The sequence below is a fragment of the Bos indicus x Bos taurus genome, chromosome 18, assembly GCF_003369695.1.
Source record: "Bos indicus x Bos taurus breed Angus x Brahman F1 hybrid chromosome 18, Bos_hybrid_MaternalHap_v2.0, whole genome shotgun sequence".
Classification (NCBI taxonomy): Eukaryota; Metazoa; Chordata; class Mammalia; order Artiodactyla; family Bovidae; genus Bos; species Bos indicus x Bos taurus.
The window spans coordinates 43,647,985-43,674,625 of NC_040093.1; the positions used below are offsets into that span (position 1 = coordinate 43,647,985).

The 26,641-nt window shown below is 42.8% G+C and overlaps 1 protein-coding gene across 3 annotated transcripts in view; it reads right to left on the bottom strand.

Annotated features, from left to right (window-relative positions):
* Positions 1-26,641, bottom strand: part of FTO (FTO, alpha-ketoglutarate dependent dioxygenase) — a 424,120-nt gene that overhangs the window by 287,503 nt on the left and 109,976 nt on the right. For all 3 annotated transcript variants that reach the window (XM_027513571.1, XM_027513570.1, XM_027513572.1), the window contains one exon: positions 9,562-10,189. In XM_027513571.1, the coding sequence (XP_027369372.1) occupies positions 9,562-10,189 (628 nt within the window). The remainder of the gene's footprint in view (positions 1-9,561; positions 10,190-26,641) is intronic.

A 26,641-nucleotide genomic window follows, 5' to 3' on the forward strand; every position in this document is an offset into this window, starting at 1 on the left:
AGCAGAGACATCACTTTGCCGACAAAGATCCATATAGCCAAAGCTATGCTTTTTCCAGTAGTCATGTATGGATGCGAGAGTTGGACCATAAAGAAGGCTGACTGCTAAAGAATTGATGTTTATAAACTGTGGTACTGGAGAAGACTCTTGAGAACCCCTTGGACTGCAAGATCAAAAAAGTCAATCCTAAAGGAAAACAACCCTGAATATTCACTGGAAGGACTGATGCTAAAGCTGAAGCTCCTTTTGGTATTCTTTGGCCACTTGATGTGAAGACCCAACTCATTGGAAAAGACCCTGATGCTGCAAATGATTGAGGACAGGAGGAGAAGGGGATGACGAAGGATGAGATGGTTGGATGGCATCACTGATTCAATGGATATGAGTTTAAGCAAACTCTGGGAGAAAATGAAGGACAGGGAAGCCTGGCATGCTGCAGTCCCTGGGGTGGCAAAGAGTTGGACACGACTTAGCAACTAAACAACAATAACAACCTGAAGGTCTCTGCTCCTTGTAAAGAAGGGCTGGCCAAGAAGATTTCCTGGAAGAGCTCTACCAGTTAAAAATGCATTCCTTGATTGGCTGTGAGGAACAATCAGTCAAGCCAGCTGCTAACCCACAGCACACTCCTTAGCCACTGGGCAAGGCATGGTCTGAAGAAATAGAGAATTCAGAAGTTTGAAGGAAAAAAAAACCCTTATCAATCTCAGCTCAAAATCCATGACAAGAAGCTGTTCTAACATGTCTCAAAAGCAGCAATTCAGGGACAAATGTAGTCCCCCGACACAGATAAATTATGAAATTAATTATAAGTTTTCTAGGATTTCATGAGAAATATTGAGAACTCTTTACCAAAAAAATCTGAAGCCTTTCAACAGGATGTCTGGCTCTGTCAGCTTCCAGATTAAGCATTTGGGAAAAAAAAATTTTAAGATATAAATATTCACATCATAGGAGAACCTCATTATATCATGTTTCATGGACATGGTGGAATAAAGTGAAAGTGAGAAGAGGAGAGAAAAATTGCTCTGGGGGTTCTTGGCTAAAGCTCTAAGACCATGACATTATTTAAAATAAAATATGAAACGAGAGGCTTCCCTGGTGGCTCAGTGGTAATGAACCCATATGCCAATGCAGGAGACGCGGGTTTGATCCCTGAGTCAGGAAGATCCCCTGGAGGAAGAAGTAGCAACCCACTTCAGTATTCTTGCCTGGAAAAATTCCATGGACAGAGAAGCCTGGCAGGCTATAGTCCATGCAGTCACAAAGAGTGGGACACAGCTGAGTGACTGCACACACACACACAGACACACACATAAAATGAGGAGAGGAAGCCGAAATGCTTCTCAAATAAACTTCCTTGAACCAGAGCTTCAAACAACAAAGGCTGCAATTCTGTGGGCAACCTCAGCAAAGTACAGAGTCTTGGAGCCTTAGAGAAAACCTGGATGTTGAAAACAATATTGTTGTTGTTGTTTAGTCACTAAATCACGTCTGACTCTTTTGTGACCCCATGCGCTGTAGCCCGCCAGGCCCCTCTGTCCATGGGATTTCCCAGGCAAGAATACTGGAGTGGGTTGCCATATCCTTCTCCAGGGGATTTTCCCTACACAGGGATCAAACCCACGTCTCCTGCATTGGCAGGTGGGTTCTTTACTACTGAACCACCAGGGAAGACTGTAAACAGCATAGAAGACCACAATCAACCTGGATTAATAAAAAAAGAATAATTATTTGTTCACCTATCTTCAGGCAAAGCTTTCTATTTAACTACTTTGTTTTGCTTTGTTTCATTTTTAACCATTTTTGGCTGTGTTGGGTCTTCGTTGCAGCATCCAGGCTTCTCTAGTTGTAGTGCACAGGCTAAATTGTCCTCCAGCACGTGGGATCTTAGTTCCCTGACCAGGGACAGAAGGCACATCCCCTGCATTGGAAGGTGGATTCTTAACCACTGGACCACCAGGGAAGTCCCTAGGGCAAAGCTTTACCCATGTCCAAGGCACAGTTTCTCTCCTTCTCAAATCGCCTCCGTAAGAAAGAAAGTAGCCACAAAAGCTGGAGGCAGGCACTTGGGGGCCACAAGAAGTTTACCTCCCTCAAGAGAATAAAGCTACAGCTCAAAAAGAGCCAAAATATGAAGGGGGAGAAGTCTGAAGCTGGCCACACCATTACTGTTGAAACAAGGTGCCTGAAGCCAGCGAGACTGGTCTTAGTATTAAATAAAACAATTTCATATTGTCTTAAATGAACCTGTTTAGGCCAAGCATCTGCTATGTGCAATCTAAAGAATCTTAGTATTAAACAGACGTTGCAGCTGCAGAAATCAGTTATTGGACAATGGCCACAATGTAGTTAAATAGCATGAACTACTCAAGGACAAAAGATACCTACTGATTTGGGGCAAAAAAATACTGATTTGCATTATATGCACATACAAAGAAGGATCAAGACACAAACCATTCCTTCAAAGAGCTTACAATTCTAATTCAAATATGCATAAAACTAATATATGGCCTTAGAAGTTAAGATAGTGGTAACCAGTTGAAAGATAAAGGTAAGAAAACTTCTGAGAGTGGGTTACACTCTCAGTTTAAAAAATACAAAAAGATTAAAAACAAATAGATTAAAAAGATTAAAATACAAAAAAGATTAAAAAACAAGAGAATAAGTAACAAAATTACAGGAAACAGTCTGAGTATCAAAAAATATGGATTCTAGAGAGAAAAGAAAGCTGGAGAAGAAGAAATAATTAACAAAGTGATTCGAGAAAATATCCCACATTGAAGGACATGAGTTTCCTTCCAGATTGAAAGGACCCATCAAATGCCAGTATAATGGATGAAAAAAAAATCACTGTGAATGTATAAAATATTAGGGGAAAACCCAATCAAAAAATCATTATCAAATAAGGGATAAAGAAAAAAAAAAATCAGAGCTCACAACATGAACACTGGAAGATAAAAAGACACTGGTACATATGATGTCCCCAAAATTCTGAAGGAAAATTATTTTCCATCAAGATTTCCTTACGTAAAGTATCTACACATGTCAATGCAGAATAAAGATAAATTGAGACATTCAAGGTCTCCAAAATGTGCTTTCTAAATGCCCTTTCTTAAGATATCTTTAGAGGATACTAATCTCTAATGCTTCACTAAAATAAAGAAAAAAATTAGGAAGAGCATGGGACTCAGGAATCTGAAACTCCGACAAAGTAGAGTCGATTATGTTGATAAGAACTCCCCAGATGGGACATCTGGGCTAGTCTGTGCCAATGAACCACCTCAAACTTCACATCCTACTTCATAAATTGCAGACTTTAAATATGTGCAGTTATTGTATGTAAATGATGCTCCAATAAAGCTATGGAGAGAGGGGGGAAAGTCCACCCATTCTTATGGTCCTAGCCTTTTATCTTTTTAAAAGACACTTATTTATTTTATTTATTTGGCTGTATGATGCTGTGAAAGTGCTACACTCAATATGCCAGCAAATCTGGAAAACTCAGCAGTGGCCACAGGACTGGAAAAGGTCAGTTTTCATTCCAATCCCAAAGAAAGGCAATGCCAAAGAATGCTCAAACTACCGCACAATTGCACTCATCTCACATGCTAGTAAAGTAATGCTCAAAATTCTCCAAGCCAGGCTTCAGCAATACGTGAACCGTGAACTTCCAGATGTTCAAGCTGGTTTTAGAAAAGACAGAGGAACCAGAGATCAAATTGCCAACATCCGCTGGATCATCAAAAAAGCAAGAGAGTTCCAGAAAAACATCGATTTCTGCTTTATTGACTATGCCAAAGCCTTCGACTGTGTGGATCACAATAAACTGTGGAAAATTCTGAAAGAGATGGGAATACCAGACCACCTGACCTGCCTCTTGAGAAACCTATATGCAGGTCAGGAAGCAACAGTTAGAACTGGACATGGAACAACAGACTGGTTCCAAATAGGAAAAGGAGTACGTCAAGGCTGTATATCCTTGCTTATTTAACTTATATGCAGAGTACATCATGAGAAACCCTGGGCTGGAGGAAGCACAAGCTGGAATCAAGATTTCCAGGAGAAATATCAATAACCCCAGATATGCAGATGATACCACCCTGATGGCAGAAAGTGAAGAGGAACTAAAAAGCCTCTTGATGAAAGTGAAAGAGGAGAGTGAAAAAGTTGACTTAAAGCTCAACATTCAGAAAACTAAGATCATGGCATCCAGTCCCATCACTTCATGGGAAATAGATGGGGAAATAGTGGAAACAGCGTCAGACTTTATTTTGGGGGGCTCTAAAATCACTGCAGACAGTGACTGCAGTCATGAAATTGAAAGACACTTACTCCTTTGAAGGCAAGTTATGACCAACCTAGATAGCATATTGAAAAGCAGAGACATTACTTTGCCAACAAAGGTCTGTCTAGTCAAGGCTATGGTTTTTCCTGTGGTCATGTATGGATGTGAGAGTTGGACTGTGAAGAAAGCTGAGCACCGAAGAATTGATGCTTTTGAACTGTGGTGTTGGAGAAGACTCTTGAGAGTCCCTTGGACTGCAAGAAGATCCAACCAGTCCATCCTAAAAGAGATCAGTCCTGGGTGTTCATCGGAAGGACTGATGCTGAAGCTGAAACTCCAATTCTTTGGCCACCTCATGGGAAGAGTTGACTCATTGGCAAAGACCATGATGCTGGGAGGGATTGGGGGCAGGAGGAGAAGGGGCCGACAGAGGATGAGATGGCTGGATGGTATCACCGACTCTATGGATATGAGTTTGGGTAAACGTCAGGAGTTGGTGATGGACAGGGAGGCCTGGTGTGCTGCGATTCATGGGGTCGCAAAGAGTCGGACATGACTGAGCAACTGAACTGAACTGAACCAGGTCTTAATTGCTTCCCAGATGGCTCCAATGGTAGAGAATTCACCTGCCAATGCAGGAAATGTAAGAGACAACCCAGGGTTCCATCCTTGGGTTGGAAACATCCCCTGGAGGCAACCCACTCCAGTATTCTTTCCTGGAGAATCCCATGGACAGAGGAGCCTGGAGGGCTGCAGTTCATGGGGTTGCAAAGAGTCAGACATGACTGAAACAAATTAGCACTGTCTTAATTGCAGTACTTGGGATCTCCCATCTTTGTTGCAGTATGTAGGATCTTTAGTTGTGGCATGTGGGATTTAGTTCCCTGGCCAGGGGTCAAATCTACCGCCCCTGCATTGAGAGCACTGAGTCTTAGCCACTGGACCACCAGGGAAATCCCTAGCCCTCTCTGGACAATTGGGAGATGCTGCTGCTGGGCTTCTCCTCTGACAGGCACTGCCATCTTTTCTGGTGAAAAGATATGGGACTCGATAGAACTGTGTCTCATCACCTCTGCCTCTTCTAACCTGATCCACCGTCTCTAGTCTGGACTACCCAATGGCCTATTGCAGCTCCCCTGCTTCCAGTCCTGCCTCCCTTCTACCCCTGCTGCAATGGCTCCCCATCCCGCTCCAAGGACAAGCCCAGGATTGTTATTATTAATACAATAGCCTCTCCTTATCTGCTGTTTCGCTTTCTGTGGTTTCAGTTACCCACAGTCAACAGCAATCTTGAAAATATTAAATGGAAAGTTACAGGGATAAACAGTTCCTAAGTTTTTAAGTTGCATGCCGTTCTGAGCAGCATGATGATATCCTGCTCTGTCCTGCCTGGAAAGTAACTCACCCCTTTGTCCAGGGGTGGTTAGTAGCCCTCTGGTTATCAGGTCAATTGTCATGGTATTACAGTGCCTGCATTCCAGTCAGCTTGCATTACTGGATCCAGCACTTGCATTCCCTTACTATACTTAGCAATGATCCCAAAGCATAAGAACAGTGATGCTGGCAATCCCAATAGGCCACAGAGAAGTTGTAAAGTGCTTCCTTTAAGTGAAAAGGTGAACGTTCTCAACTTAGTATGGAAAGAAAAAGAGCTGTATGCCAATGTTTCTAACATCTATGGTAAGAACAAATCTTCTACCTGTGAAGTCGTGAAGAAGGAAAAAGAAATTTAAGCTAGTTTTGCTGTTGCACCTCAAACTCCAAATGTTACGGTGACAGTGAGTGATAAGCGGTTAGTTAAGATAGGCAAGGTACGAAATCTGTACAATATGATACTTTAAGAGAGAAACCAGAACTCTTATTATGGTATAACTGTTATATTTTATTATTAGTTATAGTTGTTAATCTCTTACTGTGCCTAATTTATCAACTCAGCTTCATCATAGGTATGGATGTATAGGAGAAAACACAATCTACATAGGGTTCAGTACTGTCCATGGTTTCAGGAAACCAGAGGGTCTTGGAAGGCATCCCCTGTCGATGGGGGGGCCTCCTGTTCCCAGGTGGTGTTAGTGGTAAAGAACAGCCTGCCAGTTCAGGAGATGTAAGAGACCCAGGTTTTATCCCTGGGTTGGGAAGATCCCCTGGAGGAGGGCATGGCCACTCACTCCAGTATTCTTGCCTGGAGAATCCCATGGACAGAGGAGCCTGGAGGGCTACAGTCCATGGACTCACGAAGAGTTGGATGCAACAGAGCAACTTAGCACATACTGTAGCAGTGTTAGAAGGTCCTATCTTCTGCCACCTAGTCTTCTGACCCCTAGTCTTCCAGTCTGTCTTCACCTCTATTACTTCACCTCTTCTCTGCCTCTCTTCCATCCATACTTGTTGCTTCTGAAACATCCCAAAGTCATGTCCCATCTCTGAGTCTTCACAATTCATTCATATGCTCCTCCCAATCTTTGCTCCAAGGTTACCCAACTGAAGGAAGGCTAACTTTCCTATTTAAAACTGTAAGCCTGTGCCTTACCTTTGCAATATATATAAGCTTATTTGTTTCTTTCCTGTCTCTCCTTGCTAAAACATAGCTCCACGAGGGCAACAATTTTTGTTCACTGTCATATTCTCAGTATCTAGAAGAGTGCTTGGCAAACAGTAGATGCGTACTGTTAATTGAATAAATAATTGCATGGGGGTTAAAAAAATGTGACTTATAAGATCAAACAAGTTTTACTGAGCAGTGGAAGTGACTTCAGAAACAACAAACACAGATATGGCATGACACGCTGAAATAAACAAGATCAAATGAGCTTTGAGACCTTAGACAGGGATGCTGTGAGGCTAAGGGGAAAAAAAAATTTTTTTTTAAGTTATGAGTGCTCTAAAACTTCTAGCTGTAATTATAACCTAGCTTTTCCTGGTCTCAAAGACAGCTAAGAAGTATAAAGCTACTCACTTTGAAATAAAGACTTAAGAATTATGGAAACAAATGTCCAAGCTTCAGTGGATTCAGCTTTCCCAGGGTCAGAGACATGGGATCGAACCCATGTTTCCTGTGTCTCGTGCATCTCCTGCATTGGCAGGCAAATTCTTTACCACTGAACCACCAGGGAAGCCCAGCTATACTGTAGAGGTAGGAAATACCCGCTCACAAAGCATTTAGCCTTAGCTGTTAGGACTCTGAAGCCAGATGGTCTGAGTTCAAATCCTAGCTCTGCTGATCATAGCTGTATAACCATGGAAAAGTTCACCATCCTCCTGCACCTCAGTTTCCTCATATGTAAAATGAGGATAACAGTAGTACTTCATTCACAGAGTTGCAAAAATAACATCAGTAAATAAATGTAAAATGCTTCTACCAGTGCCTGGCACACAGTAGGTGCTCAATAAATGAGGGCTCCCAGTATTGCTACTATTATGAGATCGAGTTCTGGGAACTTTGGGGATTAAGAACACAAAGGAATTACCCTGCCCCTATAGATCTGCATTCTGCAGTTCCCTCGTCTAGGTGATAAGCGCAAGGATGAAGCTTTATGTACTTAGGTTTATTTGTATAGTTTATCAGTCTTAACTACTCCCAACCACAGAAACAGTCATTAAAAATTTTCATTCCTCTCCACAAGATATTCTAGGTTTCAAAAACTATTTGATCACCCACGCTCTGGGAGTACAATAGGACTATTAAACAGAAAGGCTGAGAGCATGCAGGAGCACAAAGACATCTTTGTAGCTGTTTGAGCTATCACATACCACTGCCTCGGTTTCAGAGAGTTGCCTCCTTAAGAAAGAAACTAGCAAACTCCATTGTTCGTTAACATCAGAGTTCTTGGATGTGATAGTTCTTAAATCCCTGGCAAGACCTTATTAAAGATCAGAGGTTCGCGGTTCTTTCCATTAGGAAAGCATCAAATCTCCTGCAAGCAATTTTCCTAGGTCAGCATCATTATTTGAGATGCCAGTGAAACTAGTAAACTTTCTAACTGCTAAACTAGTTCCTTGATCCTGGCCAAAGACCAAAGGTAAAGGTGGAAAACATTTTAGCTATCCAGAGGAAATTTTTGAGACTGGGAAATGGTAAGATAGAGAGCAAGCAAGGACAGTTTCTTTTTGAAAATCCCTTTTCTAAAACAGTTGTCTTAGTAAATAAGAGTCAAATAACAACAAAATCCAATTAAAAAACAAGCTTTCAGGAAACAATGGCCCTTAAAAGTTCCAGTTGATTCCCGATGGTATATCTAGAACTCTGGTTTTCCAAGCATTTTTCAGTGAACAAGAAGAGAGAAACTGGCAAAAGAGCTAATGGCTGTTCTTCGGTCACCCAGTTGTGTCCGACTCTTTGCAACCCCATGGACTGCAGCATGCCAGGCCTCCCTCTCCATCACCAAAAGAGCTAACACTACATCTTATATTCCTTTGCCAAATGATCAGGCAAAGAAGTCAGAAAAGGTCACTCTGTCCTTGATTTGTCCACCTACCTTTTTTATAATCCTGTTCTGAAAAACACTGGGGACCTTCAAAACACAGAACCTGAACAATCAGAGAAGGAAAATGTGTGCAGACCACAGAAAAGGTAGCCTGTGATCTTTGCTCCAAGGGCACCAGGTTTCAGAAACTGCAAGAACAGGCTGTCCACAGAAACCCTCTCAGGTCTAAAACTGCAGAACTGATGGGGGGGCGAGGGGGGCGGGCTAGAGATACTCCTGAAAATAGAGGTCTGTCAGCTTATAAAACCCACCTCAGCTGTTTCTGATGAGGAAGGACAGTAGTCAAAACCGGAGGAAGCCAAGAACAAGTCCACAGTTGACAAATCACTCCCTTCAAGACAGCAATGTCAATTGTAATAAAACGTTTTGGCAAGACTGGAAATGTACACCTGTGGGAACCTGGAAGGATTTGACAGATTTTTGTTTTCCCGGCCCTTTATCAGCAAGTCAATTATAACAACTGTACAATCTACTCTGAGCTTTAGAAAAAGGCAGCTGGGTGTGTGAAACCAAGATGCGGCTCTCCAGGGCTTGGGAAAGACAATGACAAGCAGCGCTTACGAGGGAAAATATTCTGAGCACAGGATAACAATGAGCCAAATAGCACAAATGGATGAGAAAGAAGCATTTTCTGTAGATATATGGGCGCAGCAAACCTTAGAAGGACACATATCTACGTACACACACACACACACAAACACACGCACGCATATCCAATCATATCTCCAGAGCCTGCGCGACTCTGGTCATGTTATGTTCGGGGCTGCTTCTTCATAGAGCAGACTGTACCTTCACAGCTATAACTGTACACTGCCACCGCTGACCTGTCCACCAGATTTTCATCATGATGCCAGCTCACGGCCATTTTCCCCATGCCAAAATACGGTTCCTCTTTCAGGTATGGCATCTTCTGGGGATCCATGAAATTCAACAAAGTGACGTTGTACGCTGCTCGGTTCTTCATGTCAATCTCATCGTGCCCGTCAAAGGAGGACCCCATGCCAACCCTGGGGAAATCTGGACCTATGCACACTGGCACGGCATCGATGTTGGCTTTCTCCTTGGCAGCAAGCTCTTCCAAAGCCTGGATGGTCTCTACCTGCAGGTAGCTGTTGAGCTTGAGGAACGTTTGACAGGCGGCAGCTATTTCGGCCTCATTGTACTTTGCATCAGAGCCTTTCACGGGCCAGGGTACCGTGAAGAGCCTGGTGTTCAGGTACTTGTAGGTGCAGCCGGGGTTACCGATGAGGATGCGAGAGACTGGAGTGAGCAAGTCTTTGCCCTGGATCCTCACCAGATCCCGAAATAAACAGCCGTGCTTGTGCAGCGTGAGAAAGGCTTGTTGAACCTCTTTATGGAGCAACTCAGGCACGCTGGCAGCTTCTCGGAGAATTAGTTTAGGATATTTCAGTTGCCACTAGAACAAAAGCAAAGCAAAAATATGTGTTTATGGAGAGCTATAATTTTATTATTTCAAAAGTGTGTTTCTTCATAAGCCTCAGGAGAATAAAAAAGACTGTCAGGGGTATTTCTAAACACATATCTCTCTAGCCTAAAATAGAAAACTAAGTCATCAACTCTCCACCAAAGAGTTTTAGGTCCAAGCTCCATTACAGACAATTATAAACAAAAGTTTATGAGTTTGAGAAAACTCCAGGAGACAGTGAAGGACAGGGAAGCCTGGCGTGCTGCAGTCCACGGGGTTGCAAAGAGTCAGACAAGACTGAGCGACTGAACAGCAACAACATAAATAAAAGGATAATAATGATTTGGTCTTTGGTCTTCCAAGCTCCCTCTGTGACCATTTCTCCCCACCCTCAACCTGTCTTCCAGCTTTGGCCTTCCAAAACAACACAACCTGATTAATTGCTGCTTAACACCTGTTTTTTTAAGGGCTTACCAAGTGTTGTGTACTATTCAAAATGATTTATACATACCAACTCATTTACTTCTTACAACTTTATGTGGAGGTACGATTATTAATATTATCTCCAGGTCATAGATGAGAATACTGAGGCAGAGAGACATTCCAAAAACTTGGGGACTTCTCTGGTGGTCCAGTGGTTAAGATTCCACACTTCCAATGCAGGGGTCATGGGTTCAATCCCTGCTCAGGGAACTAAGATCCCACATGGCACATGGCACAGCAAAATTAAAAAATAATAAATAAAATAAATAAAAACTCGCCCAAAGTCACAAGGACTGATAATAGGAGAGCTGGAATTTAAAACCTGCAGGCTTCAGAGTCAAGCTCCAGAAGCATGAGCTCTTAACCACAAGATTGCACAGCCTCTCAATAAATGAAAAACTGGCTTCTGCTTCAATGCTTTCACTGAAAGAGAAATAACTTTTCTTTGTGAGTCAGACACTGAGTCCCATGAACACAAAAGCCATGATAGTTTTGCTTCCAACTATAATATGAGTACCCAGGATGTACTCAGTAAATACTGGCTGAATGAATGGATGAGACATCCCACTGCAATTTAGAAAGATGTAATAATTCTACTGGTTTCACCAGAGGAGAGCACTATAAGATAATGTCCTCCCATAACATGGAAACACAGGGATTTATTGATGCAGTTTAGGACTTCATTCACTTTTCAGCCAATCAGCTCCCTGATTCTACACAGTGAAATTGAGTTTTTTTCAAACCAAAGCCCAGGATCTCACATTACCCCCAGAAAGTGTCATCTGACCGGTGCCTTTTCAGTATTGTACTGCCTACCATTTTTGACAGTTTTCTTCTACATCTTCATTCAGTAATCATTTATATGCTCAACAGGGCAAGACCATTTATTTTTCCATACATTTTTTTCAATCAATGTATGTCTGTAGAGCATATACCACACACTACACAGAAATAAGGTTCCTGGCCTCACAGAGCTTTTTATTATACCAAATCATACAAATGAAGAACGATTCCAAGTTGTCTTAAGTACTTGGACAGAAACAAATGAGTGGAAAATCTGTCATTGGAGAAGGAAAGACATTCTTGGAGCCAGCCTATAGACTGAGCTCTTTAGGAAAAGAAGGTACAGGCCGTGAGATGAACTAGAGAAAGACCTTCCATGAAGAGGGACCGAAACCTACAAAGACACTGAGGATGGAGACCAGCCTGTTATAGAGACAAAAATAAGACCTGTTTTACCAAAGCAAAAGAGCCCAAGGCAGAGTGACTTGCACTAAAGATGAAGAGGAAGGCACAGCTGGATCACACAGAGCCTGGGAAGGCAAAGTAAGGACTCTAGATATCACTCTTGAGTGCGTTGGAGGACGTCAAAGGGCAAAGAACAATTTGATTTATGTTGTGTTTGTTTTTTTTTTTAATTTGGGGTAAAGTTGCTTTACAATGTTGTGTTCGTTTCTGCTGTATAACAAAGTGAAGCAGCTATATACATACGTATATCCTCTCCCTCTTGGATCTCCCTCCCACCAAGCCCTCATCCCATCAATCTAGGTCACCAGAGAGCACCAGGCAGCGCTCCCTGTGTTATATGGTTGATTTACATTTCATAAAAATCACTCTTAATTAAAATAGTGGGCATGGATTGGAAAGAGGCAAATGTCAAAGTGGAAAACTCTGCTGCTATTACAACCATCCAGGAGAAAAATGATAATGGGTCTGGATTAGAGACGGAGATAAATGAACAGGTAAAATATGTATTTTGTAGGCAGATCAAATGGAAACACTATGAATTAGCTGTGAGGAATTAAGAAGGGAAAAAAGTGGCAGATGACTTTTCCAGACTCTGGACTTAATAACTGAACAATTTTCTGGGTTTTTTATTTGTTTGCTGTTTCAAATATTTATATAGCTGCACCAGGTCGAGATCTTCAGTTGTGGCATGTGAATTCTTAGTTGCGGCACGTGGGATCTAGTTCCCTGACCAGGGGCTGAGCCTGGGCTCCCTGCACTGGAAGCGAGGAGTCTTAGCCACTGGACCACCAGGGAAGTCCCAATTTACTATTTCTTTTTAAATAAGAAAGACTGAGGTAAAGCAAAACAGGTAGAAGGACAGGAGGGAATGAGGAGCTTTACTCTGAAGCTATAGCCAAGATGATGGCAACAAAATCTTCAGGTGGAAATAAGGAGGCAACTGCAGACATACATCAGGATCTCAGAGGAGAGTGTGGCCAGGGAACTTAAGGTGGGAGTCGTCAGCACGCCACACAGTTGATTTTTAAAGAATGGGAATGACTGAGGTCTCCTAGGGGAACAGCACAAACCCAGAAGGAAACCCGAAGCCACTTCCTGAGTCACAAAGACTCAGCAAAGGAGAACTTTGAGGTGGAAAACCAGGAGAGTGTATGAATGCAAAAGCCAAGAAGAGAGGAGCATTTCAAGAAAGATGGACACGTCAACTATGTCAGCTTCCCCTAAGAGACCAAGTGACATGGGGAAAAAATTATCCACTAGACTGAAAAGCATGAAAATCACTGATGACAATGACCAGGGTCATTTCAACAGAGTGAGGGGGACAAGAGCCTGATGGGGGTCAGCTGGGGATGAAAGAGGAGGTGGCAGAGATGGCATTTGTCTGTTGGCATGGTTTTGCTATGGTAGGGAAGAGAAAAACAGACTTGATGCAGGGGAATGCTAGACCACGGGATGACTTTTGACAATGGAAGAGAAAAGGGTACGCTAGAGTCTGTCAGCGTGCTCATGGGAACGACAGGGGAAGAAGAAGATGGTACAGAAGACAGGGTGACTGACTACAGGAGCAAAGTCGCTGAGCACTTGAGCAGGGGGATATCTAATGGAGGATGGACATTCAGGGAGGGTTTATTTGAGTAAGGGACCTGGAGGATGAGAAGGATCTGCCAGGTACAAAGTTGGGGGAAAGAGAATGCCTTGAAGGGGAAGTACTGAAGTCCTGGGCTCTTGAGGCCAAAGAAAAAGAAGCTCGTGTGATCCAAGGCAAGAGGAACAAGAGTTACCAGTGAAAAAAAAAACTTTTTTAATACTTTCCCATGTCATTATTATTGTTATATTTTTAGTGTTGTTTTTAATGTTAAGGTATTTATATGTGATCCTCATATGGTTATGTGAATTTCCCAGGTCTTTAGAGTTATAATTCCCCTGTGTTAAATATAACTTCATTAGTCTCTAGGCCCAGTCTGCATTGAACAATAGCAGCGAGAGTGTATGCGTGTGTGTATTATTTCCAGGCTTCTTCCTCTCTCAGTCCCAGAGGGAGTGTGTTTCAAAACCAAGTTCCTGGGAACAATCTTCCTTTCCTTTAATGTTTTATACTAAGGATTATTTAAAGAACACTGGAATTGTTAAGAAAGTACGGAGAAACTTCCTTTTAATCACTGCTGCTAGCTAACTGTGCTTTCAGTATACTGAGGCCTCAGGGACCTTGCTCTGAGAGTAGCCAGTTTAGCAATAAAATTAGGGTTACTGCTCATGGCTCCAGAATGTTCTGTCTCTTGTTTATTGGATTATGCTGCACTCCTCATGGGCTGTGTAAACAGAAAGTATGTCTCTGTGCCTGCTGTTCTACTGGGATAAACGAGGTATAGAAGCCAGAACTCCTAAATGGATCCTGGCAGTCTCCGTGGTAGTGCACAGCGATGCCACCTAACCTGTTGCCTGTCACTCTGCAATCAGATCTAACACAGGCTCTCTGCAAAGCAGGGTAGTCCTACCATGCTTTCCTAGTCACTGCCCCACATTTAGATTTGAGTGATTCATCTCCCTCCTCTGTGCTTCCTCAAACTTACTGCATCCCTTCTACTATGCCTTGCCTTCCTGATCAGGCAGAATAGCGTAGATAACGCTGGAGTGACAGAAAGCCCTCAAATCTTAGTGGCTTCACCCAGTGATATTGATCATTTTACATATTGTTTGCGGGCTGGCAGAGAATTACTGTCCAGTAAAGCAGTAACTCAGGGATCCAAGCAGCCACCAAGTGGTTATGCTGAAAGGGAAAAGAGGGTTTGGCAGGGTCTGGCACTGCCAGTGAAACACTCCAGGCTAGAAGTGACGGCCGCCTTCTATCACTGGACAGAGACAGTCACATGTTTCATACAGGATGAGAGGACCCGGAAGTGTAATTCTGCAGAGTCGGGTGATGGGGAAGGGGTGGAGAACCGTTTGGCAATCAGCTCTAAGGATCGGCACACATTCTGAACTAGTGATTCATTTCAGATTTTCATTGAACTGCCCCTCCTTCATCTCTGCAATGCCCCCTGACACTCACTCATCTGCCTATTATCAAATTTACAGTGTTATCTGAATGCAAGTCTGCTTCTCTTTCCAGCCTATTTCAGAATTGCTGCTGTTGTTGTTCAGTTGCTAAGTCGTATCCCACTTTGCAACCCCATCAGGCCCATCAGGCTCCTCTGTAAGTAACACATTTTAGAAGGATTTTTTAGAATATGTTTTAGAACTAATGCTGTATGAGAAATTAGTAACAAGATATTTAGACAATAGGGTCATAGTTTCATACAAAGAAAAATGGTATATGTGAAAATAAGAAAAGAAGATTTGGAAAAAAACAGAGCCAAAATTTTCTGGTAGTTCTCTCTGGGTAATGCACTTGGATGTAAGTTTAATTTTTTTCTTTAGACATCTGTATAATTTTCAAATTTTCAAAAATAAATGCAGAACACTTCTTAAATCAGAAAAGATGTTACATTTGAAAATTCTTAATTTCAAATAGCTAATTCTTAATTTCGAATAATACAACATCTCTTGCATGTGCCAGGAGGTTCTTTTTGATGACTCTAAATTTTCAAAATATTTCAAGATATCTTCTGCTGCTGCTGCCGCTAAGTCACTTCAGTCATGTCTGACTCTGTGCGACGCCACAGACAGCAGCCCACCAGGCTCCGCTGTCCCTGGGATTCTCTAGGTAAGAGCACTGGAGTGGGGTGCCATTGCCTTCTCCGCAAGATATCTTCTGGTACTGTCTAAATCTGACTTGGCATGTTGCTCAATGCTCTAGGAAATTTTGATTTTACCACAAGGAATACAAATAACAATAACTAACTAATTTTGTCATAATCTGCAAAAATGCAGGAGAAAACTTCTCCAAACCTAAATTTAAATATCCTCTCTTATTATTTATGACATAATTAGATGAGTGCTTGACACATAAAAGTGCCATGAAGCGCTTGTTAAATTTTTCTTTAAAGACAACAATGGGTAAAGAAATGCACATTAAATATTGTAATTCAAGAAATGAACACGAGATGAATTTTAGAAAAGAACTGAACATTAAATAATTTAATATTAATTCACTCCATCAAACAAATAAGTCCACTTTCCATTTTGGACAGGTACAAGTAGAACATCAGATATCACACAATAATTTGGAACACCTGTTGGCAGATTTTCAAATACGTTAGAATTTTTGGTTGTTATTTAATGCCATTAAAGTTTTTCCAGGGAGTGTACGGTTATGTAATTATAATATTAGCAGTTATCTGGTCACATAATACATTCCTTAAGATCTATAAAAGATTCTATGACATAAATGATGAATATATATTAAGAGTTTAGTAAGTATTTGGAAAGGTATTTTTCTAATTGAAGTACAGTTGATTTACAATATTGTGTTAGTTTCAAGTATATAGCAAAGTGATTCAGTTTTATATATATATATGTTATATGTATTATTTTTCAGATTATTTTCCAATATAGGCTATCATAAGATATTGAATACAGTTCCCTGAGCTATGCACTGTGTCCTTGCTGTTTATCTCTTTTATTATAGTAGTGTAATTCCTAATTTATCCCTCCCCTTATGGCGTTTGTTTTCTGTGTCTGTCAGTCTATTTCTGTTTTGTAAACTGGAAAGGTATTTTAGATATAAGCTGCCAACATGCCAGACCTTTATCAAGGGCTAAAAGACATGGAATGTTAGCTTCTCTGGAGCATAAGCTTTATTTTCTACCTATTTTAAACCATTATATAAAAATTCTCCTTCCTCTTACATCAAGGGATGGTTCTGAAAGAATTTCATCATATGCTGAAGTCAAGACATGGTATTGAATAAGGTACCAGTTCACAGGAGGCTCTCCTAAACGAAGACCAATGGAACTCAACCTTTCCTAGAGTGAAATAAAATTTAAAACCTTCAAGTGATCTGGGAAATGGACTTCATTTAAGTGCCAGGACACTCTGATTTCATGGGAGTATATTTCTAATCTGGCTGTTAATAAATTTTGCCAGTTAACACTTTATTTTGCACTCTATAGAAATTCACACTATATCAATCACAATATTTTCTACAAGATTTTCACTGTAAATTACGTATGACTTGGCAGCCATCCCAGGACAAATGGGCTAGACACTTATTTGGTCCAGCCCCCCGGCTGCAAGATGCTGAGCTGTCTCCCAAAGGAGGCGGGCGATCTTCCCAAGGCACTGCCTAAGCCTTGCAACAGTTCCCACAAAGAGTCTTGTGAACACGCTACAAAGTACACTACAAACTGAGATAACATGTCGGTTCACTCATTCATTCAGTAGTTCATTTTGAATTTATTTAAAATTTACTGAATATTTATTTGTACCAAACACTGCATAAAGTGCCATAAATATAATGATAAAAACAAGTTAGGTCCCATTTTATAGCATCTCATAGTTTAACAGTAGAAATAGAAATAAGAACCAAGAGTTAGAGATCTCAGACTTTTCACAACAGAAGTATGAATATACTACTCTGGGAGCAGGGAATAAATGATTAGGAATGGAGTCTGGAAAATCCTTCCACAAACAAAATTGTTCTTTGTGGTGCGCATGTGCTCAGTCATGTCTGACTCCTGTGACCCCCTGGACTGTAGCCCGCCGGGCTCCTCTGTCCATGGGATTCTCCAGGCAAGGATACTGGAGTGGGTTGCCATGCCCTCCTCCAGGGGATCTTCCCAACCCAGGGATGGAACTGCCACCCACATGGAAGATGGATTCTTTACCATCTGAGCAACCAGGGAAGCCCATATATGTGTGTGTATATATATATACACACACATACTATATTTAGTATATATTTATACACTATGAATATAAACTATATACACTTCACTGTTGTTGTCTAGCTGCTAAGTTGTGTCTGATTCTTTGCAACCCCACGGACTGTAGCCCACCAGGCTCCTCTGTCCATGGGATTTCCCAGGCAAGAATACTGGAGTGGGTTGCCCTTTCCTTCTCCAGGGGATCTCTCTGACCCACGGATTGAACCCACGTCTCCTGCATTTCAGGCAGATTCTTTACCACTAAGCCACCAGAGAAGCACCATATAGTTCATTATGCATATGTATATAGAGAGTATTTTATTTATTCATTAATTACTTGTTTATTTAGTAAAATACATTTATTTTATAGTTTAGATTGTGTATTGCTGTATTATGGTGTATTCATGCATTTTAGAATGTGATACGTGCTATGGAGAAAAACAAACCCAAGTAAGTAGGATAGGAGTGTCAGGGCTGAATTTTACACAGGATGGGCAGAGGAGGCTTCTGATGAGGTGACATCTGAGCCAAGGAAGGCAAGAAATGAGCACACAAGCCCTGCAGACACCTGGGGGCAAAGAGAGTTCCAGGCTGAGGAACGTTAAGTGCAAAGGCCTTGGGGCAAGAGTGTGCTCGGTTTATTCCAGGAAGAGCTAGAATGCCAGAGTGGGAGGGGAGGGGCCAGGACAAGCAGGAAATGAGGGGAGGGAAGTCAGAGACAGGTTTTGCCATGCTCCGTAAGTAACCATCAGGACTTAGGCTTTTACTCTGAAAAGATGGGAAGCCATGAAGGGCTTTGAGCAAGAAAATCTAATGAGCTGCTCTATTTATTTATTTTTGATGTGGACTATTTCTAAGTCTTTATTGAGTTTGCTACAACATTGCTTCTGTTTTATCTTCTGGTTTTCTGGTCCCAAGGCATGTGGAAACCCACCTCCCTGACCAGGGCTCGAACCCGCACCCCCTGAATTGGAAGGCAAACCACTGGACCACCGAGGAAGCATGAGTTGATTTATGCTTTAAGAAGAAAACTACTACTGATGCTGTGTTAAAACAAACTGGACATGGAGGCAAAAGAAATTAGGAAACCGCTGCAACCACTCAAGAGAGGGAAACGGAGGCAGCTTTTGCCACGATGTACGTGGCAGCGGTAGTGAGAAGCGTTCTGATATTGAAAATAACACAAGTGGGACTTCCTGGTATCAACACAGAAGAGACTGTACTTAAGTAAGGAAAACTTTAAGGATGAGTAGATGCTCACCAGATAGAAAAGGGGCTGAGGGTACTCTAGACCCAGGGGACAAGAGACATAAGAGCATGAAAGGATGGCAGGGCACGGCAGAGCCAAGACTAGTGAGAAACTGTCTGACCGGAGCTGGAGGCTGGTCACAACATCAGGCAAAGCAGTGGAGACTAGACCAGCAGAGGTAATTTGGGACCACAGCATATGCAGAGGAGTTTGGACTTGACCTCAGAGGCAAGAGAGACCCAACCAAATTTACAAAGCAAGGAATGACAAGTCTGCCATATTTGGGGGCTTCCCTGGTGGCTCAGTTGGTAAAGAATCTGCCTGCAATGTAGGAGACCCAGTGGTACAGTCCATGGAGTCGCAAAGAGTCAGACACGACTGAGCGACTTAACACACAAACAATAAGGTACACAAAACAGGTTCAAAATATACTTAAAAATTCAACTTCCTCAGGGCTTCCCCGGTGGTGCAGTGGTGAAGAATCTGCCGGCCATATTTATCGGAACGCAGTTCTGATGGAGTTGGGGCAAGCAAAGGAACGTACCAACTAGGAAACTCTTAAAACTGTGCAGGTGGAAGATGACAAATGAGGACCTGAATTCACACAGAGTCGGTGAGACTGGAAGAGAAGAAAACATCTGGGAGACAAATGCTAATTTACTGTGTTCTTTACTGAGAGTTTTCTGTTTATAAAATCAATCTAACCTACTACTAGGGCTTCCCAGGTGGCACTAGTAGTCAGGAATCCACCTGACAATGCAGGAGATGAGAGTTTGATATCTGGGTCGGAAAGATCCCCTGGAGTAGGAAATGGCAACCCACTCCAGTATTCTTGCCTGGGAAATCCCATGGACAGAAGAGCCTGGTGGACTACAGTCCACAGGTTCGCAGACAGTCAGACACAACTGAAGCGACTTAGCACACACGCAACCTATTCCAAAACAGAACTCTCTTTTTATCATTAATATATTCTGTTAACGCTCAAAAAGAAAAAATGTGAGATTCTGAAAAATTAGAACTGCCAGGGCCCAGGCAGTAAACAAGGTCTGGAAGGCATGAAGAGAAGCTGAGGACTGCAAAGGCCTGATTTGAACAACAGGAGCAGGGATAATGTCACTAGAGAAGGGAATGCAAGGCAGGATCCCTGTAAAACCTAAGTCATATCCTATCATTCTTGTGCTCCAAACCCTGTCATGTCTTCCCATCTCACTCAAAGTCATGGCCAGTGTTCTCACTGTGGACAGCAAATTCCTGCAGAATCGGGCCACCATGCTCCGATCTCATTTCCTTCTACGCCCTCCAACTCTCTCACTCCCCACCAGATGTTTCAGCCTCAGCTGGATGTCCTCAAATGTATCTTAGAGGCTTTGCTGTTAACTCTGTCCAGAAGCGATGAAGTGTTAAGTCGCTTCAATCGTGTCTGACTCTTTGCGACCCTATGGACTGTAGCCTGCCAAAAGGGTTCCTCTGTCCATGGGATTCTCCAGGCAAGAATACTGGAGTGGGTTGCCGTGCCCTTCTCCAATGGATCTTCCCGTATCCCAGGGACCGAACTGGTATCTCTTAAGTCCCCTGCATTGGCAGGCAGGTTCTTTCCCACTAGCGCCACTTGGGAAGCCAAGGCTAAGTACATTTGTTTAATTAAGTAACAAATTCATGGACTTCCCCAGTGGCTCAGCAGTAAAGAATCCACCTGCAATGTAAGAGATGCAGGTTCGATCCCTGGGTTGGGAAGATCCTCTGGATGAGGGCATGGCAACCCAGTGCAGTATTCTTGCCTGGAGAATCCTGTGGACAGAAGAGCCTGGGGGGCTACAGTCTGTAGGATCACAAAGAGTCAGACATGACAGCAACTGAGCACACACACAATGAATTCATATAGATCATGAGTAGTTCAATGTCCCTACAAGACTTTCAGGTAGAACCACCCCCAGTCAGGTGGACTGAGAGCATCGAAGGTTATGAGGGAGAAAAGGGATGGACACAGAGGCATGGGATCATCGGGATAAAATCAGAGCAATTCCAGAATCACCAGGAGATACAGAAGGGCAGCACTTAGTTAAACTGAGGACCCAGACAGTCTCAATCCCAGCCTTTGACACTTCATGCTTATTTTTAAACCTCTCGGTGCCTCTGAGTTTCATCTCTAAAAAAAAAATTTTTTTTTAATATTCATTTATTTGGTTGCCACATGTGGGATCTACTTCCCTGACTAGAGATAGAACCCAGGTCCCCTGCACTGGAAGCATGGAGTATTAGCCACTGGACCACCAGGGAAGTTCCTAGAGTAGGGTTTTTAAAACAACCTGCCTCAGAGTGTCAATGATAAGATTTAAATGAGCAAATACATGTAAAGCACTGAGATAACACTGACACGTAGAAAGTAGCACCTGCCTGCTTGCTAAGTCACTTCAGTCGTGTCCGACTCTGCGACCCTGTAGACTGTAGCCTGCCAGGTTCCTTTGTCCATGGGATTCTCCAGGCAAGAATACTGGAGTGGGTTGCCGCCCCCTCCCCCAGGAAATCTTCCAACCCAGGGATCAAACCCCTGTCTCCTGCATTGATGGCAGATTCTTTACCACTGAGCCACCAGAGAAGCCCACACAAAGAAAGCACAGAATGCATGAAAATAACAGGGAATGCTAAGAAGGGTGGCGCTGTCTCTGGATAAGGGGGACAGACCTCCCGTATCTGGAATCCAGAGGTTATTTTCAATGGAATCCACTTCCCTGTGCTCTGCAGTAAACCAAAAGAGGTCCTCTGGCTCTTCTGCTTGGAGTTTGTTACTGTTGCTGTTTTCTTTCATTGGTTTTCTCTATAGTCTTAATCAGAAGAAACAAAAAAAAAACTTCTTTGAAGGCACTGTGAATTTGATCAAGGCATACTGGGAGGCAAACAGTGTGGCAGAAAGAGTCTGGGTCTTCAGAGTCAGAAAAATCTGGGATGAACTGCAGCTCTGTCTCTCAGATACGGAGCTTAGTCTGTCCTGATTTGTAAAAGAGGAAGTCAGTATCTCTATCTCAAGCAATCGAAGCCTGAAGAAGAGGAAGTTGGTGAATCTGTAATTGTGGAATGAATGCAAGAGGCTGCTGTGTGGATGAAATGTGACAAGCATTCATAAAACGTTGAGCACAGTCCCTGGCACGCCGGCAGGAAGGGTCAATAAACAGACCCAATCTGGAAACTGCAGAAAGTCTTGTTTTGATGACTAGCAGCTGGGTTGGCATTCCTGTGGCTAGGACCTGTGTAAGGGACTCAGTGTCAGGGCTGAACTTTCTATTCACTCGTGTCATTAAAAAGTATTTTCACTTCATCTTTTAAGAGAAGAGATTTACTGGACTAAGGTTTGGTTGAAACACTCCATTATTACATGGTGCACTTAAAGCGATTAGATATTGGTATCAGGTTTGTTGTGGGTCTTAGCAAGATAAAAGCCAAGCTTGAGAGTTGTTCTGTTTGCCCTGGCGTCTCCTTTCCTGGTTCAGGGTATGTCTGGCTGAGAACACCTGGGCTAACCTTGGTGTTTAATTCTTTGTGCACAACTTCTGCCATACAAAAGCTAAAGTGGGTCAGCGGCTGCTTTGTAACAGTGTGTGTTATCGTGTACCAAAAAGTTCCTATCTATGAAAATATTAGCAAGGATTTAAGAACTGATTACACTTGGAGGGTTTACCTGTTTTAAGGGTACTTTTTCAAATTATTTTTTTCTTGATTACCAAAGAATACGTGATCATTTAGATACTTTGGAAAACTAGAAAAGCTCAAAAGAGAAAAGACTACTAGTGTGGGATATAACATTTCTATATAAATCCTGTAGATTATTATAGATACCACCTCCCTGAGGAGGAGTAAACAAAACTCAAATCACACCAAATATTATTACACGTCATGCCTTTTTTAAAACGAACTAGGGACTTCCCTAATGTTCCAGTGGCTTTGTGCTCCCAAGGGAGGGGACCCAGGTTCGATCCCTGATTAGGGAACTAGATCCCACATGCTGCAACTAAAGATCCCGCATGCTGCAAACAGGACCTGGCACAGCCAAATGATACATAAATATTTACTAAAAATAAATAAAGAACTAATGCCTACAGTAATTCATTCATCCATTCAAGCAAACTAATTAAATACCTACTAGGTGCCAGGCCCCGTATATATCACAGTACAGAAAATGAGAGAGAGGAGCATGAAAAAAAATCATTACAATTCAGTTCAGTTCAGTGGCTCAATTGTGTCTAGCTCTTTGTTACCCCATGAACTGCAGCACGCCAGGCCTCTCTGTCCATCAGCAACTCCTGCAGTTCACCCAAACCCATGTCCATCGAGTCGGTGATGCCATCCAACCATCTCATCCTCTGTCATCCCCTTCTCCTCCTGCCCTCAATCTTTCCCAGCATCAGGGTCTTTTCCAATGAGTCAGCTCTTCGTATCAGGTGGCCAAAGTACTGGAGTTTCAGCTTCAACATCAGTCCTTCCAATGAACACCCAGAACTGATCTCCTTTAGGATGGACTGGTTGGATCTCCTTGCAGTCCAAGGGACTCTCAAGAATCTTCTCCAACACCACAGTTCAAAAGCATCAATTCTTCGGGGCTCAGCTTTCTTTATAGTCCAATTTCACATCCATACACGACTACTGGAAAAACCATAGACTTGACTAGACAGACCTTTGTTGGCAAAGTAATGTCTCTGCTTTTCAATATGCTGTCTAGGTTAGTCATAACTTGCCTTCCAAAGAGTAAGCGTCTTTTAATTTCATGACTGCAATCACCATCTGCAGTGATGTGGGAGCCCAGAAAAATAAAGTCTGACACCGTTTCCACTGTTTCCCCATCTATTTGCCATGAAGTGATGTGACCGGATGCCATGATCTTAGTTTTCTGAATATTGAGCTTTAAGCCAACTTTTTTACTCTCCACTTTCACTTTCATCAAGAGGCTCTTTAGTTCTTCTTCACGTTCTGCCATAACGGTGGTGTCATCTGCATATCTGAGGTTATTGACATTTCTCCCGGCAATCTTGATGCCAGCTTGTGCTTCCTCCAGCCCAGAGTTTCTCATGATGTACTCTGCATATAAGTTAAAGAACCAGGGTGACAATATACAGCCTTGACGCACTCCTTTTCCTATTTGGAACCAGTCTGTTGTTCCATGTCCAGTTCTAACTATTGCTTCCTGACCTGCATATAGGTTTCTCAAGAGGCAGGTCAGGTGGTCTGGTATTCCCATCTCTTTCAGAATTTTCCACAGTTTATTGTGATCCACACAGTCGAAGGCTTTGGCCTAGTCAATAAAGCAGAAATCGATGTTTTTCTGGAACTCTTGCTTTTTCAATTATCAGCAGATATTGGCGGATATTGATCTCTGGTTCCTCTGCCTTTTCTAAAACCAGCTTGAACATCTGGAAGTTCACAGTTCACGTATTTCTGAAGCCTGGCTTGGAGAATTTTAAGCATTACTTTACTAGCGTGTGAGATGAGTGCAATTGTGTGGTAGTTTGAACATTCTTTGGCATTGCCTTTCTTTGGGATTGGAATGAAAACTGACCTTTTCCAGTCCTGTGGCCACTGCTGAGTCTTCCAAATTTGCTGACATATTGAGTGTAGCACTTTCACAGCATCATCTTTCAGGATTCCAAATAGCTCAACTGGTATTCCATCACCTCCACTATCTTTGTTTGTAGTGATGCTTCTTAAGGCCCACTTGACTTCACAGTCCAGAATGTCTGGCTCTAGATAGGTGATCACACCATCGTGATTATTTTGGTCGTGAAGATCTTTTTTTGTACAGTTCTTCTGTGTTTGCCTTGGAAACGAACAGAGATCATTCTGTCGTTTTTGAGATTGCATCCAAGTACTGCATTTCGGACTCTCTTGTTGACTATGATGGCTACTCCATTTCTTCTAAGGGATTCCTGCCCACAGTAGTAGATATAATCATTACAATAACCTCAGATAATTAAAGTACACATGAAGTACTACAGGTACACACGAGAGGGAAAAGAGACAACCCTCTGGGCTACAGAGGTGTCAGGGAAGCACCCTACAGGGGATGACACGTGAACTGTTACTAACGGGTAATGCGGAAGTTCACCAGGTAAGGGAGATGGAGAGGATGTAACTGGAAGACCCAAAACATAACACACTGAGTGTGTACCTAGTCGCTCAGTCATGTCCAACTCTTTGTGATCCCACGGACTCTAGCCCACCAGGCTCCTTCGCCCATGGGATTTTTCAGGTGAGAATACTGGAGTGGGTTGCCATTTCCTTCTCCAGGGGATCTTCCTGACCCAAGGATCAAACCCGAGTCTCCTGTGTCTCCTATTTTGCAGGTGGATTCTTTACCTGCTGAGCCACCGGGGAAGCCCCAAAGCACTGAGAGGTAGTGACAAAACTCAGCGTGGGTAAAAAGGTAAAAGAATGGGGAAGCCAAGGCTGGAAATGCAGGAGCCAGGCAATGGACAGCCACAGGGATGTGAAGCAGGAAGCTGACAGGCTCAGATTTATGTTTTGGTTAAAAAAAAAGTGTTTACTTCAGCTTAAAGGATTAAGAAAAAGGGGTAAAGAGGAAAACTGCTCTGCTGCTGCTGCTAAGTCACTTCAGCCGTGTCCGACTCTGTGTGACCCCATTGACAGCAGCCCACCAGGCTCCCCCGTCCCTGGGATTCTCCAGGCAAGAACACTGGAGTGGGTTGCCATTTCCTTCTCCAATGCATGAAAGTGAAAAGTGAGAGTGAAGTTGCTCAGTCGTGTCCAACTCCTAGCGACCCCATGGACTGCAGCCCACCAGGCTCCTCCGTCCATGGGATTTTCCAGGCAAGAGTACTGGAGTGGGGTGCCATTGCCTTCTCCAAAGAGGAAAACTAGAACAATCCAAAAAAGGACTGATCAGGTGACAGATGATGAAGTTCTAATGACAAGGGAGATGACACATGATGTCCTGGAAGTGAGAATACCCTGGAAGTCAGGAGACCTGGGATTCTGGATGGGTAAAGCTCATTTGTTTCTCTCTTCTTTCCATGGAGAATCAAGAGTGTGACGACAAGCATACATTGGGTGCTGGAGAAACCAAGATGATGTGGCCCAGCTCTTATACACCAAGAGCTAACATCCTCATAGGAAAGAAGGGGTGAAAAGGGGCTATTTTTATTTCCCAGCGTGCCTTCCTCTCCTTCTTTGGTGTTAACAGGGCTCCAATTTCCCTTTGGGAAAAACCCTCCATCTCTGACCTACCCTCCCTGCAATCTGAGTGAGAATGGTCATACTCCAACCCTACCCCACAAGTGGGTGAGGGAACTAGGCCAGGCTGATAGAAGCATCTCAATACCCTGAACACAAGGACTGATTTGGGGAGAGAAACATGCCTCTAACCAGGCCAATAAGATCACACCTGGGGGAGTCAGAACCAGTAAAGAAGACATCACCACCTTCTTCTGAGATCCTATGGGCTTAAGACCACACACCCCCAGGACTGTCAGAGTCCTCTTATACCATCAGGGGAGCGCCTATCTAGCATGAAGTCACCAGAGAAAAGCCAAGCCAAGAAACAGGGAAAAAGAGTGATCCGATGACATCTTTCGAGAAACTGGATTCGGCCATGTGCTTATCCTTGACATCTAAGTTGTCAGTCAATAAATTCCCTTTTTTGCCACAGTGAGTTTG